We start from the raw sequence: 16,566 nt of genomic DNA, 5'->3' as shown, positions 1-16,566 counted from the left end.
ATATACATTATAATCTGCTCATCTTTTGCTCTGTTGGCTTTCATCCATTTTGCCTTTCATTCCAGTTCTCTCGTTCCTTTCGATTGCCTGTCTTTCCATGATTCTGTAGTGTTTTTTTTCCTTGTCTGACTCATGTCTTTTCTTTAACTCTTAATTATGTGGCATGCAGCTGTTAAGCTGTCATAGCTTGTGTCCTTTTTCCTGTCTTCATCATTCTGCTGTCTTCACAGCTTGTGGTCAAATGAAAGCTTATTGTTATCTCACCAATTAGGATAAGTAGGTCCTGGATCAGCATTATTATTAACCTTGTGGTCCTTGAACAATACTGAATGAGTTTACATGCACGTCAAGTTAGTCAGTCTGATTTGTCTGTTTGTATTGAATGCACAAAAAAGGATGTGGCTTGACGCAATTAAACAAACAAGTTCAGCCAATCAGAACAATGTGTCTCAATTTGAAAACTCTTTCATGCACAATGGGCTGCCGCTGAAGATCATAAAACTAAGAACACATAACTGTGTTTTAATTATTTCGATGATGCTTTATTAGTGGGATTTTTAAATTTTTAAAGAACTGTTTTCTATTTTAATATATTTTCAAATGTCATTTATTTCTGTGATGGCTGTATTTTTAGTAGCCAGTCTTCAGTGTCATGTGATTTATCAGAAATTTCTTATTATCACTTGTCAGTGTTGAAAACAGTTGTGCACTTTTTTATATTTTTTGGAAACCATGATTCTTCTGGAATCCTTCATGAATACAAAGTTCAAAAGAACAGTGTAAATTTCAATGTGAACAGGGCAACTACACGCAATGCAGCAGACCTATCAACCAAATGACCAACAAACTGTTGTCTTGTTTGTTGGTTGTGATTGCAACTGGTTATGACAAAAACTCTGACTGAGATAGAAGAGATCCCTTTTTTCGATTTATCTTGTTAGGGCACGGTGTAATTTACTTTGTATAAAAGCTCTTACTGAATGTCCCCTTGCTTGCTTAACTGGAAGCTTGCATAACTTCTTACCGCAAGACACATTATGGCGAGGAATGTTTGGTGACCCTAAAGACTCTAAAAACTATTAATGTGACTTGACATTATCTCAGTGCAGAACTGAAATCACAGAAAAAACAAAAGTTTTTTTTATTCGTGCCTTAGCACAACCACACTAACCCACAGCTCTGATCTGCATCACACGGCTCATTTTTGTTTGAACTTTTTCCCTAATGTGTGGGGGGAGCATTGCAAAAACAGGCCCATCGAGTGATTATTTCTAGTTTAAGTGGATCTCTGGAGTCGGCGCCTCATTTTTAGAGCACATGCTAAAGCTGCGTCTATGTTTGGGTGTTCCCCAAGGCTCGCTACTCGGTCAGAGTTAATTATTGTTTGACTGCGCAGTGTGGGCTAATCAGTCTCTAGTCACTTATTTGCAAAGGTGCTGGCGAGGTTAATGCTGATATCTGAGATTAAAATGTGGATCAGTTTCTTTTAAATGAATCTCTCTTCTCTCTCCATTATTCTTTGCTCTCCTTCTCCTTCTCTCCTTCCTCCCTTTTGGCTGTTCCCCTTATATTGTTTCTCTCTCCATCTTTCTCCTATCTCATTTTCTCAGGTGGTGCAGGTGTTGCGGGCGATTGATAGAGACGAGGGAGGAAATGACAGCGCCGTCCATTTTAACATCCCTCCGGACTCCAACGTTGCCCTCAACTTCAGCATCAGGGAGAGTGGAGGTTTGCGGTCTCTTCCACAATTTGTTTCTCCCACCCATCCTTGTGCATCGGCGTCTCTCTTGATCCGTTAGTCTGTATTTGCAACTGCATTGTGTGGCTGCTTTGTGCCCTGCTCCTTTGTTTTCCCCATTGTTTGCTTTTGATTCTCTGCCACATCTATCTTCTCCCAGCACACACAGACGAAATGTGGTCTGGCATTCATGCTGCATTTGGACTCACTAGTCTGTACAAATGTTAAACGAGCAGCAATGGAATTAAGCTGCACTCCATTGAGTTCAATTAAATTAAAGTTCCATCGAGCTCGATTTGATCTAAAAGCCCCCCTTTTTTTGTGTATCTCCATATCTTTGCTTTTATTCTCGTTTTCTAGGCCCCACTGCTAGTTTGGTGCTGGCGTCACCTTTGCAGACACTGTCTCGCTCTACTTCTTCCTCCCTCACTCTCTACGTCCCGCTGGTCCTGAGGGATGGGGTCTCTGGTTTGACCAGCACGGGGACAGTCACTGTGTCTGTATGTCCCTGTCTGAGGGGCGGAGCCCGGGCTGGAGAGAAAGAGAAGCAAAGTGAGGCAGAGTGGGACAGAGAGACCGTTTGTTTGCCCCAGCACTCCTCTTTGCCCGCCCCTGGACTCAGCACTGCCGCTCTGCTGGCCATTTTAGCTTGTGTGGCGACTCTTTTGGGTAAGTTTAGTGTAACTTCCAAATGGCAGTGGTAATGTACAGTCAGATCATTATATATCACAAAATAAACACAGACAGGGTGGTCAGGACCAAGACTCGAAGCATATTTGAGTTACAATTATTTTGTAATTTTACCTTTAGCTGTGTTGTTATTGTTAAACTAGAACTGAAGCTAAATATTAAAAAATAATATTCAAATTATTCAAAATAAAAAATAATACCGGTAGTATTAAAAATAATTTTCGTTAATCGAGATAAAACTGCAACGAAATTAGAAATGTTGCTTTGGCAACTAACTGAAATAAAAGTTACTTTAAGTTTTAAAAGTAGTATAAAGTAATATAAAAAGAAAAAAAGTATAAGTTAAAGATCTAAAATTACTAAAACTAAGTAATAAAAAAGTAAATTCAAAATAAAAATTTAAGATAAATAAAATAGTAAAAAAAAAGAAAGGAAAAAAAGAAAATAACAAAAGCACATAACAAAAGAACTAAAAGTTTAAATGAATATAGTATACACAAAAAAAGCTTTAAAATATTAGTAAATATTTAGTAGTATAGAAATAATAATAAAATAACACTGACCTGTAGGAAGAAAATAATGAAACATAAATATACCCCTATAGTGTACAAAACAAAAGGCCTAGCTACAAGAAGAACACTTTACCGACATTTCAGTAGTTTTTATACTGAAGTCCATGGCGGCAGTTCCCTATCTGTCGGTCACTACGAGTTATGTTGTGACAACATTAGGGGATTTACCTGGGAGCCCCGATCACCTCTGATAAGAGAAAACGCCAATGAAATTGGCTAGTGGATTTTGCATACCTGAGCCACTCCCCGTGCATACGGGTATAAAAGGGTTACAGGTGCATCCACTCATCAGATTTTTGCTTCGGATCCGAGTGGATGAGAAGAGTGCTGATCTCCACAAAGCCTTTCCACCTCTTTATTTTGTTCCCGGTTGGCGTTACGGTGCGATCAGCGGAGTCCCTCGCAGCAGCGATTGCCCTGGGCACTTCAATTGAAAGAGCAAATTCTGATCTCGCTGGTTTGTCCCACGGGGCTGCCAGCATTTCATTCAGTGCGCCACCTGAGGATCAGATGTCGATCGCAGCATCGGGGGATGGGCTTTCGTCCTCCGAGGATGAAGGTTCGGCGGGGCGGCCCCCCTCGGGTGCTGTCGCCACTGCCGAGCCGGACCTGGAGTTGATGGCCATACTTGCCCGGGCAGCCGCGAGTATCGGGCTGGAGGTCAACAGACCGCCCAGTCCCGAGCCCTCGCGGCTGGATGATTGGTTTATCGGGGCGGGACGCGGCTCACAACCGCGCTCTGCCCCGGTGCCTTTCTTCCTGGAGGTGCATGAGGAGCTGACGAAGTCGTGGACGGCCCCTTTCACGGCCAGAAGCCGCTCGTCTCCCTCCTCCGTCTTCACTATCCTCGATGGTGGGGCGGCTAGGGGGTACGTGGACATTCCCCAGGTGGAGAGAGCGGTTGCGGTGCACTTGTGCCCGCAAAATGCCGCCACTTGGAGGAATCGTCCGCGTCTCCCGTCTAAAGCCTGCAAGTTGACGGCCGCTCTCGCGGCCAAGGCTTACAGTGCTGCGGGCCAGCATGCCATGGCTATCCTGCAGGTACACCAAGCCAAGGCTCTAAAACAAATGCACAAGGGTAGTACCGACCCGGGGTTGATGCAGGAGCTGCGCATGGCGACTGACTTCGCCCTCAGGGCGACGAAGGTCACGGTGCGGTCCCTCGGGAAGGCGATGTCCACTCTCGTGGCCCAAGAGAGCCATCTCTGGCTCAACCTGGCAGAGATGAAGGACGTCGACAAAGTACGCTTTCTCAACGCTCCCATCTCCCAGGCTGGGCTGTTCGGCGACACTGTCGAGGGCTTTGCCCAGCAGTTCTCGGCAGTACAAAAGCAGACCGAGGCTATCCAGCACATCCTGCCCCGGCGGGATGCTCCAGCTGCCACCACTGGCCCGCGGGCCAGGCCTCAGTCTGCTCGTTGCCGTGGACGCCCTCCTGCGTCCTTCAGAGCTGCTCCGCCTCGTGCTGAATCGACACCTAGGCCGGCGCGTCGAGCCTCTCGCAGGAGTGCGGCACCCCCCCCGCGTCCCAGCCGGCTCCCAAGTCCTCCAGGAAGTCGACGAAGCGGCCCTGACGCGGGCAACCCGGAGATGTAGAATTTTGCTCTTTCCCAGGAAACGACGAGGACAGTGTCGCTCCTTCCCCCGGAGGAGGGCCGGGCGGAGAATCCTGTGTTTCTCTTTGTTTCTGTTCCACCACATTTTCAATAAAAGAGCAATTTCCCTTTCCTCCGGGTTCTCAGGTTCGCGGGCTGACAGTGTGCGACGCGCTGCCTCCTCACTCTCGCCCACGACTCATCTTGCCAGCGGCCAAGAGAGTGTGGTTCGGGGATGCAGTGCCTCCCCACGCGCCTCTAGCCAGTCCCGCCAGGGACTCAGGGAGTTCTGCGGGGATGAGTCAGAACGCACCACCTTCTGTTCCATCCAGCCTTACTCCCCTTCGCTGCACCACTGCGGGTACGTCGGTTGTTCCATTGGTGCCACTTGCACGGTGTCTGGGGGCGTGGCTTGCGCTGCTCAGCCCGTCTCGCTGGCTCATTCGCACAATTCGACTCCGGCTATGTGATTCAGTATGCGATTGGCAAAGGATGCAATCGAGCCGGTCCCTCCAGCCGAGATGAGGCAGGGGTTTTACAGCCCTTACTTCATCGTGCCCAAGAAAGGCGATGGCCTTCGACCAATCCTGGATCTGGCTCTGCACAAGCTCCCGTTCAAGATGTTGATGCAGAAGCGCATTATCAAGTGCATCCAGTCCCAGATTTGGTTTGCAGCGATTGACCTGAAGGACGCTTACTTTCATGTCTCGATCCTTCCTCGACACAAACCGTTCCTACGGTTCGCATTCGAGGGGTGGGCATGGCAGTACAGGGTCCTCCCTTTCGGGCTCTCCCTGTCCCCCCGTGTCTTCACGAAGGTTGTGGAGGGCGCCCTTGCCTCGTTATGGGAAGTGGGCGTCAGGATCCTCAACTATCTTGACGACTGGCTCATCCTGGCCCGGTCGCGATAACAGTTGTGCGGTCACAGGGACCTGGGGCTTCGGGTCAACTGGGAAAAGTGCAAGCTCTCCCCTGTGCAGAGAATCTCTTTTCTCGGTGTGGAGTTAGACTCCGTGAGTATGACGGCACGTCTTACAGACGAGCGTGCCCAATCAGTGCTGAACTGCCTGAGTTCCTTCAGAGGCAGGACGGTGGTTCCGCTGAAACAGTTTCAGAGGCTCCTGGGGCATATAGCATCCGTAGCCGCAGTCACGCCGCTCGGGTTGCTTCATATGAAACCACTTCATCACTGGTTACACTCACGAGTCCCAAGATGGGCATGGCGCCGCAGTAAACATCGTGTGACCATCACACAATCGTATCGCCGCTCTTTCAGCCCCTGGACGGACCTTGCTTTTCTACGGGCCGGGGTGCCCTTAGAACAACTGTCCCGGCATGTTGTTGTCACAACAGATGCCTCCAGCACGGGCCGGGCCGCTACATGCAACGGGCAGGCAGCCTCGGAGCTCTGGACAGGGCCTCGACTGCTTTGGCACATCAACTGTCTAGAGCTGCTGGCAGTGCATCTGGCCTTGAGGCAGTTCCGGCCACTGCTGTTAGGCAAGCATGTGTTGGTCCGTACGGACAACACTGCGGCTGTTTTGTACATCAACCGTCAGGGAGGTCTACGATCACGCCGCATGTCACAGCTCGCCCGCCATCTCCTCCTCTGGAGTCCATATTCCGGGGGAGCTCAATCGTGCAGCCGACACGCTCTCACGACAGCTCACGTTCCCCAGAGAATGGCGAATCCATCCCGAGACGATCCGGCTGATTTGGAGTCGATTCGGGGAAGCTCGTGTAGACCTGTTTGCTTCCCACAAGTCCTCCCACTGCCAGCTGTATTACTCCCTGACCGAGGCCCCCCTCGGCATGTACACACTGGCACACAGCTGGCCTCGGGCTCTGCGCAAGTCTGCGTTTCCCCCAGTGAGCCTGCTCGCACAGACTCTGTGCAATGTCAGGGAGGACGAGGAGCAGGTCTTGTTGGTTGCGCCATATTGGTCCCCCCTGGTTTCCGGAACTCATGCTCCTCGCAACAGCCCCTCCTTGGCGCATTCCTCTGAGGAAGGACCTCCTTTCTCAGGGGCTCGGCACCATATGGCAGACTTGAGTGGCCTGCCATAGGCTGTGGTGGACACCATCACTCAGGCTAGAGCTCCTTCGACTAGGCAAGCCTATGCACTGAAGTGGAGTCTGTTCGCAAACTGGTGTTCTTCTCGCCGAGAATGCACGATTGGAGTAGTGCTTTCTTTCCTGCAAGAGAGGTTGGAGTGCAGGCTGTCGCTTTCCACCTTGAAAGTGTATGTGGCTGCTATTTCGGCCCATCAAAGGCCCATATGTAGTACTGCCCCAGGCCTGGGTCAGTCCATATCAGTGTCTCCACATGTCACCTCCCTACGGGCAGGATGTGGCCTCCGTAGCGCCCTTCTCTGGAAAGCCCGCTTCCCCGTCGTTACTGCCAAGCTGTAACAACAAATAGGAAAGACTTGAAGCTATCTTTCATTGAAGGTCAAAATCCCTTCCGATTTCTGTGGGGAAAGGAACAGCGGCTTGGCCATCTCCAGCAGTAATGTACTCACCTCTGGTCCCTGCGGGTACCAAGGTCAGCGAATTTGCGCTGGGGCGATGGGAAGGTTGCGACCTTTTGCATGGCATTTGTTTGGCACGGGCTAGCTTGTCAACATCTGCATGCCACAAGGTTGTGACGGGGTTCAGGTTGTGGTGCTTTCCATAGACCCCTAATTTTGTCACGACATAACTCGTAGTGACCGACAGATAGGGAACGTCTTGGTTACACACGTAACCCTCATTCCTTGATGGAGGGAACGGAGACGTTATGTCCCCATGCCACAATCTTGAATCGTCGCTGGTTGCCACGTTCTCGGCTCCTCAGCGGAAAACCTGATCAGTGGATGCACCTGTTGCCCTTTTATACCCGTATGCACTGGGAGTGGCTCAGGTATGCAAAATCCACTAGCCAATTTCATTGGCGTTTTCTCTTATCAGAGGTGATCGGGGCTCCCAGGTAAATCCCCTAATGTCGTCACGCCATAACGTCTCCGTTCCCTCCATCAGGGAACGAGGGTTACGTACGTAACCAAGATGTTGTGCTTATATATATTAAATGAGAAAGTGCAAGTCCATGAAAGTAGCACCCATTTCAGTCATTTGGATTAATGGTCTTATTTAAAGTGTTTTCATGGACGCCGATGAATACTAGAAAACAATCAGACCACTGGATGCTACGACTGGCCAATCAGAATCAAGAATTCCCTGTGTAATAAATGTAATTATGGGGCATCATTCTGTGTAACTGTTAGTTTGCCAGCTGCTCTAATGAGTCTATTGAGTATCTGTCTTTCTGTAGCACCCTGCAATTTTATTGCAAAAAATTGTCACCCAGCACAAACACACACGTCCTCTCTTTTTATAAATGGCATCATAAAACGCTTACTCTTTTCTCTTCATCTCTCCCTGTTTTCTTTCCCTCTTTTTTCTTCTCTCTCTAGCTGTCAGTGCTTTGTCTCTATCCCTGCGCAGGCAGAAAAGGGACTCGCTCTCGCCTTTAGAGGAGGATGATGTAAGAGAGAACATCATCACGTATGATGATGAAGGAGGGGGTGAGGCTGACACGGCTGCATTTGACATCACAGCGCTGCAGAGCGCGCCACACAACGCACGCAGGGGGTACCGCACCCTAGACAGCAGGAACATGTGAGTGGGGCTCAGCAGGGCACTTCTGATGAAAGATTACATTGGCTACATCTGTTACATCAACTCGCTCTTCCTGCACATTAATAAAGTGCTTCCTTAGTGCACTTGAAGGGATAATTCACCCCAAAATTAAAATTCTGGCATAATTTATTCATGTTGTTTGAAGTCTGTATATTTTGTTTTTCTTCCTATGGAACACAAAAGGAGATGTTTAGCGGAATGTCCTAACTGTTCTTTTCCATACTACACATTTTAATTTTTTACATTTGAAAATATATTAAGACAGCCATAATGATATTGATATTGTAATTTTACAGTTGTACTATAAATAATTTTTCTTTTTATTATTACTACTACTACTGTGATTATATATATATATATATATGTACAATCACAACATTTTGGGACAAATGCAGCTCTACAAACAAGCACAGCAAACCTAGAGCTATTTAAGAAAAAAATCATAAATCAAAAACATTTTATAGGAAAAATATTTTTTTTCTATGAATCGTGCATCCCTACTTTTCATTCTGCTTTAAATTTTCTGAAAAGCCTTATCTTATTTATACTCACTATTTTAATAAGTCACAGTCCCTTTAGCCAGCACTGTACTACGTTGGGTTATAATTAGGACTGTCAAACGATTAATCGCGTCCAAAATAAAAGTTTTTGTTTACATAGTATATGTATGTGTACTGTGCATATTTATTATGTATATATAAATACACACACATGCTTGTATATATTTCAGAAAAATATGTTATTTTATATAAATGTATTTATTTATAATATAAATTATATGAATATAAATAAAGACATGTAAATACATGTAAATATTTTCCAAATATATACTGTATGTGTGTGTATTTATATATACATAATAAATATACACAGAACACACACATATATTAAGCAAACAAAAACTTTTATTTTGGATACGATTAATCGTTTGACAGCACTAGTTGTAATAATTCCATTGTCTATGATGAATGAGCTCTAAGTTGATCATTGTGTATGTTATGTTGAATTGTTACAAAGAACAGGGAATTTTAACTTTTTTTCCACATTGGATTTATTTTTAAAGAACTACAAATTAGTTTAAACTGAAATCAAAGGTACGACAAAAGCAGAAGGCGGCCTGAAGAGTGTGAGTTCCCAGCAGACCATACCATCTGAAACACCTGTGGCGTTATCTCATTTATCACATTACCTTTAATTAAGTAAAACGTAATTAATAAATATGACTAAAAACTTAAAAAAAAGCTTTTGCAAATATCATAATCTTTCATTTTATGACAATACCCTTTATATTTTGGTCTGTTTCTAATAAAAAGCTATTGTATGTCTTCAGAGGATTTGGAATATCCTGCACAAGTCATATATGGACTACTTCTGTGGTGCTGCCATTTATTTTCTATTTTATTTTATCTGCATAAAACCTTTGATGATATATTCTGTGTTCCCTCAGACGTTATTCACAACACAATCAGGACAAGGCTCGAGCATATAGCAGCTGGGCTCAGGCCGGAGTGGTGGACCCCGGGCAGTACAACAGTCAAGGAGCCACTCTATATGGGCGTTTTTGCTACAGCAGCCACACCCTCCCAGTGCTGCGTCGCTCACAGGGCCCCTATGAGCCCGGCATATCTGAGTTGGCTTACCGCTTACCTGGGAATCAACCAGACCACTCTCTAGTCATTCAAAACCAAGCAGCTATGGTTGGCCCTCTGGAGCCCGGAGCTATTTACGTGCCAACAGCAGAGGCCGGACATGGCTCTAAAGAAGGGACAGCATCTCAAGACGGAGCTACCACATCTGAGGGAGGAACACCAAGGAAAAACGACTCAAAGGATGATGCAAGCAGCGATGCCCAGCAGAGTCAAAGTCAAAGCCAGGATCTGGATTGGGTAAAACAACAAATGTCTTTATTATTTAAGAAGCTTAGAATCACCATGTTCAGAATCACAAAGTTGCTTTTCTAACCAGTATTTGGGATAAAACCAAGAGAAGCACATTAAATTTGTTTATTTATTTAAGCCTTTAAATTTATTGTTAAATAATTAATGCACTTTCAAACAAACAGCAATACTGACAAGACAATTAGAAAACCATTCTTTTGGCTGGACCAGTTAAACAGCTTTAGTAAACCGAAAATGAAAATAGGTCCTAGTAAAAAAAAACAAAGTAGATGGCTAATTTTAATTCACAGGCTCGCTTCTCAGTCACACCCCAACAGCATCGAATTAGTATTAATGTATTATGTCTAATAAACATTCATTGAACAGGAGACTGGGAAACAACTGCGCAATTGATATTAATATTAATTTCACGATGTGTGTTTCACTGGGAAAGTGGTCACACACAGATCCTGAAAAAGCATGAATTCAAAACTGCAGAAAGCTGCATGTAATTAAAACATTTTACAATTTTGATGTGCAACAAAATATGTTGTGCGTTATTTGCTGTCATGGGAATTCATGCATACCATTGCACATCTTAAGAGCTCATCTAGTTAATTTTAATGTCTGATTTCACACACACACTTTTCAATTCAGAATGCAGACATATTTACTCACTGAAAGGGACACATTTTTGTTTTATTAAAAGTGAGGATAACACATCCCATGTGTGAAAATATGTTGTTTTGCACATCCCTAGATAGCCGGCAGGCTAGTTTTTTTGTTGTAGGTGCCAAACAGGTTGACGATGAAGGTGTATTTTCATATGTTGTCTCTCGCTGTCTCTCTTTCTCCTCATCCTCATCTCACAGTGCAGCGTTAGCTCTTTTTAGAGCTCAGTTAACCTGGTTCAGCTATTGTCAACTGTTTCTCCCTCTCCATCTGTCTGACTTTGTCACTTACTTCCTCTACTCGCTAACACTTTACTGTCTCACTTCATTATCACATTTTTCTGTGCTTTCACCTGCTCATTGTGAAATATCTTCTGCTTTCTCTTCCCTTTCTTAACAATCCTCTCTCTCACACGCATCCCTCTGCTGAATAACAGAAGAATAAGCTCATCCTTACCTCCAGCTCTAACCCTCCTGCTCCTCCCCATCCCCTACAGGTCCAGCCAGACATGGCCCCCCGTGAACGGGAGCTGGTCTTGACCCGTTCCGGCTCGATCGCTGGGCCAGGCCCCACTGGCAGTTGGGTGTGCGACTCCGCCACGCTCCCCCGAGCTGGGCGGCACTCCTTGCGGAGCAGTCTTTCCCTAAGTAGAAGCGGCGCTGGGCCTGCTGAGACCAACCACACTGGGGTGGCTGACGCTCCCAGTGGAAGCACAGAAATGCAGTCGGTCAGTAGCAATTATGCCACTATCCTGCAGGGGGAGCAGCAGAGGGACTACCCGGGGACTCTGGGACGGGGCGGGCTGGAGATGGGCAGCGGATTTGTGGTGGGAAGGCCCGAGAGAGAGGGCAGCATTCCACTGAGTGCTGGGATGTATCAAGAAGGTGGCAGGTTCATAGGAGACTGGCACGAACGGGTGGGGATAACCGGGTACCCACTGGGCAGGAGGGATATGACGCCTCAGCTGCTTCCGTATCCCGGCCAGGGCCGGGGGGCTTTTGGGGGCATCCTAGGTTATGGCGGAGCGTGGCCCTCAGCACCTGATGGGTCAGGAAGAGAAGCGCCTGTCGGAGGCCCTCACTCTCTCGCCTTAAGGGTTGGCGAGTTCCTGCGTTTGCGCCTTGCGCAGGTGACCTTCGACCCCTCGCAGCCGCCATATGACTCAGTGCAGGTCTACGGGCTGGAGGGCACAGGCTCCCGCGCCGGGTCCCTCAGCTCCCTGGACAGCGAGGGAGGCAAAGACGCCGAGAAGGAGGTGTGGGGATCAGGTCTGGAGGATTGGGGCCCACAATTCCAGAAATTAGCCCAGCTTTTTAGGGAAAGGGAGAAGGAGAGCGGAGAAGATAAAGAGGGAGATGCAGAAGCCAGCATAAAGCACAAGGATAGGGAATGGGAAGAGAAGGAGGAGCAGTCTGGAGATGAGGAGCAGGCGAATGTCTGAGAGAGCGAGAAGGAGAGGGGTTGGGTGGGACAGTGATTAAAAGGCAACAAGAGCTGGAATAATGAAAAGTGAAGGGTAAGGAGAGAGAGACGAAGAGGAAAGGTAATAAGGGAAGACAGGGAAAAATGAACAGAGAGAGCAAAGGCAGTGGAGAGAGTGATTGATGCAATTTGAAGCAATAAGTGCTGAAAAGCTGTGTGAGCACAGAGCGGTGTTTCTTTAGCCGGCATTTAACATTCCTTAAGTGTGTTTGGCAGTAAGCAAAAAGCAAAGTTCACTGTATTCCAGATCACATTCAATTACGACAGAGAAAGAACAAGATTTCAACTCGGATTTTCATGGCAGCGAGGAAGACAGTGGCACCACGCGGGAATGAGAAACGCAAGGCCGGAATAACACAGATGAAAAGTTATGGCAACACACGAGAGAGTAGGAAAATTAATATTTGTACAGAAATTGTTTATATATTCACAAAAGCAAGCGAACTGAATTATTCAAAAGAAAGCACTGAATATTACAGTAAAGTCTTGAATAAGTCTGCACAAAGATTCTCGGTGTTTACACATACACACAGACGACAACAAACACGCATCAATTTTAAACCCTGCTTGGAAATTCTGCTTTGCGGATATCACTTGTCAGGGTTCAAAATGACTCACATTTTTGCCAAGAACAGATTGTATACAAAGTTGCTCAAGAAAAAAATAAAAAAAGATGACAAAAATAAAATGTAGTGATGCTAAAATTGTGCAAAACATATGCACAAACAATCATTACAATCATTAAAAAAAAATCCCACATTTAAAAATTCAAGATGATTTATGAGAGCTGACAGGTCTGCTTCAGCTAGAATGCACTTTTATACATGATGTTCGAAAATAGATTACAAATGTTGTTGTTGTTTTTTTATTGGAGGAAAAAAAATATGAAAAAGATGTTCTATGTAAATGCATTTAAATGTAAATATGATTGAATGCCATTGTGAAAAGTGACAACAGTACTGTAGTCTTCAAGTAACAAAAAAAGATTATAAAATGAAAACTAAGGAGAAGATTATATATAATCCCACATCGAAATACACTGGATATAACTGGGAGACACTGGATTGACTGAAGCGGAGTAAACCCTGCCACAGTACGATGTCGGATATGTTGCTCTTCCCAAAAAGAACATTTATTTTTACTTGAATTGAATGCAGAAGCTCCAAATAAATACAGTATACGTGAAGTCCTTTTTCTGGGTTGAGCACACACTCTGCATTGATATCCTGATTTATAACACTGTTTGTGGCCACAAGGACTCACTGTGACTGGACTGAACCAGAACCACTGTATCACTGCACAATCATGCGCACTAATACCAGGGCGCTTCATGCAGTACGAACACACACCTTGCCAAACAACCCAACAAATGTCATTCTTTGTCAAAAAATGTGAGCCTAAAAAGGTTATATGAAATATTGATGTGATATATATTATTGTATGGTAAGAAGAATGATTAAAGAAAGACAGATCCCCTGGAGCTTGTTTGATTAGGACTAAAGGCCCATTCACACGAAGAGCGATAGCTATAACGATAATTAGAAATTAGTGCCCACACCAATGCATGTTCTGTTTATTATAAGATCGAGCTGCTTTAAATGCTCAAGCTATTCCGATTGGCTGTCAATGTTTTGGAAAAAATAATTTTGAAAGTGATTCCAACGATATCGTTCCTCTGTATCGTTATCATTATAGTTGTGGTATGGACTTCCCTATTCTTATAGAATTAGAACAATTAACGTTATTGCAGTAGTTACTGCTCTTGGTGTAAACCGGCCTTAACGGTTTAAAGAATTGAATCCTTCACGTGTCATTACCTATTTTTTCAGGTAGATTAGGTCAATTGTAAACTGGGTGTGGAGTTACTGCATTCTGCCTTCTTATTGGACTGCATTGATGTGGCCCCGAGTGGGCCCTGTTGGTACTGAGATCTCACGATGGTGTGCACTAAAAATGTATTTATGCTGTTGTATTTTTTTCCTTTTCTTTTTTGTAAATTTGAATAAAGACAGTATGTTTTGAGGTGATGTGTGCGCGACCTTATGTGTATATGCTCTTTTTTTGTAAAGAAAAACTCTTAACTGGATTGACTTTTGGCTCTTGCGTGTGTCTTCTTGTCTGTGTTTGTCTCTGCTGAGTAAATGTAAGTGCTGGCTTTGGAGATGTCCATAGAGGCTCTTCAAACAGGGACAGAGTTGGCAGGGAGTAAACACAATGTCTAGTCTACTTACTCCCAGGCTGTTTGACAGACTTACAAGTCAAGGTCAATAATGGAAACTGAGAATTCAAATTGCACTTTAAGACAGACAAAAGTTCACCTTGAAATTTGCTCTATCTGAAGTCTGGATTACATAAAATGCATGGGATTTATTAGTGGGCCTGACAAATCTTAGTTCATCTGATGTAAAATAAGGTCGTTTCAAACCACTGCACCTCCGAGTCAACCCTGCTTATCGTTCACTCAATCCTGCAATATGTGTGTGTGTGATTGTGTTTCAGCTTATACCCACAAGTGCCTGCAAATAAACAAGCCACTGCCACCTTTTGATTCTAGGCTGGTTAATTATTCATGAGCTCCTGCTCATATCCTGTTAGATTGAATTTGGTTTAATTACGTTTGCAAAGCTTGACATAGGAAATAGTAGAGTTGAATGAGAGAGACAAAGAGAGAGTATGATTGTTACAAAATTCACTTAGAGCAGGAGAGGGATTCAAAATGATTTGCAGAAAGTGAGATTATGAATGCACGCTCTGTCCTTGAGTTACATAATTAATTGATGAGCAGGTTATTACGCAATGCGCTGTATATTTAAATAGGCAGAGTGTGAGAACTTACCACACATGCACATACAGAAAAAAGGGTTGAGTTTAATAATAGTTTCCTCACTTTTCTTATGCAAACAAATAAGATAGCTTCTGGGCATGTTTTGTGCAGCAGTGATACCACAGATGGGCTATTTCTAAAAGTAGTGTCAGAAGATTTATGATTTTTTTCATAGACGGGATAACATTTCTCACAGAACACATGGAGCACATAAATATGCCATTAATTATAAGAATAAAAATAACTTACCATTAATACATTAATTCACTGCAAAATGTCCTCATTAAAGATTCATTTGGTGAATTGCCCTACAATCCTGCACGACTCAGAATGGAGCTATAGATCATTAGCATGCAGCTCAACCACAAGACATCTGGAAGAGGTATGCTTACTTGAAGTGTTTCTCAGTTTTGCATTTTTTTTTTTCCTGCTTCCTCTGGGACAGCAAGGTGAAAATGCCCACCAACCTCGATAATTAGACCCCTAAATATCTGGACAATTGAGACAGTGGGTTGAAAGGGACAGCAAGACTGTACTTCCTGCAGGTCCAAGGAAGGCTGGAGGTGTATGCGCCATATTTAGGTCTACATTACATAAAACTACCTTGAATATGTGGGGGTCAGGTGGCTTTAACATTTAGATGAATAGTAAAACATTGTGGTGACCAGCCAACAGTCCCCACGAGGACACGTCTTTATGAACATATGCAAATGAAAAGTTTTCATAAGGGGTTTAGGGGATAGAAGATTTCCCTAATTCAGACCAAGTCAATGGCAAATTTCTAACATGATAGGGAAAAGTGTTAGTGTGTGTGTGTGTAGCTAAAGGTGATAAATCTAAACAAAAAACTCCTTTTGGAGACATTCAATGATATCCTTTATAAAAAATTATTTATAAATTAAGTCATGATAAAAATGCAGTTTAGCAATTTATTCTATAGCAATTTAGCAATATCTGCAAGCAACTTTGCTGCTGTTCTGCATATCCTCCAGCGTATTATGAGTGAGCCACTGAATCTTTCGATTGACAGATTTGGTGAAAAATTCTGATTCTTTCAGGAACAAAACAAGGGTCTTTGTTTACAATAGGAGTAGGCCTTAGTCACTATATAATTTCTCTGGTTTGTTTAAAACACAAATTCATTCAGGAACACAACAAGTAGCTGTATTTATGAGGGAGTCATTGAATCATTTACCTAACTGATACATTCAACAACAACGATTCATTCAGGAAGAAAAACACTCATGTTTTTCAGATGTTCAACTTTCAGTGCTACTTTGAAACCATTTTCGTTGGAAGAGCAAAACTAGTGCCTAAAATGTAAGTTGCTTCCTATTAACTTATTCGTTGAGTTAATATGAAAACAACACTACACTCACAAACATACTCAGTACATTTGGTTAGTTTCTGCCCAACATCACAGATATCAATATTCTTG

The 16,566-nt window shown here is 44.2% G+C and overlaps 1 protein-coding gene across 1 annotated transcript; it reads left to right on the top strand.

Moving 5' to 3' along the window:
• Positions 1–926: 926 nt before the first annotated feature.
• LOC306880968 (uncharacterized protein) lies at positions 927–12,263 on the top strand (the record flags this gene model as incomplete). Its single annotated transcript, XM_079434764.1, has 5 exons — positions 927–1,728; positions 2,099–2,407; positions 8,048–8,252; positions 9,721–10,159; positions 11,319–12,263. Exons 1-5 carry the CDS (start codon positions 1,491–1,493, stop codon positions 12,261–12,263), a joined length of 2,136 nt encoding a protein of 711 aa, XP_079290890.1. The 5' UTR covers positions 927–1,490.
• Positions 12,264–16,566: the final 4,303 nt, after the last annotated feature.

The sequence above is a fragment of the Barbus barbus genome (genome assembly GCF_936440315.1).
Source record: "Barbus barbus genome assembly, chromosome: 15".
Lineage (NCBI taxonomy): Eukaryota > Metazoa > Chordata > Actinopteri > Cypriniformes > Cyprinidae > Barbus > Barbus barbus.
This window is presented reverse-complemented; position numbering and strand designations above follow the sequence as displayed.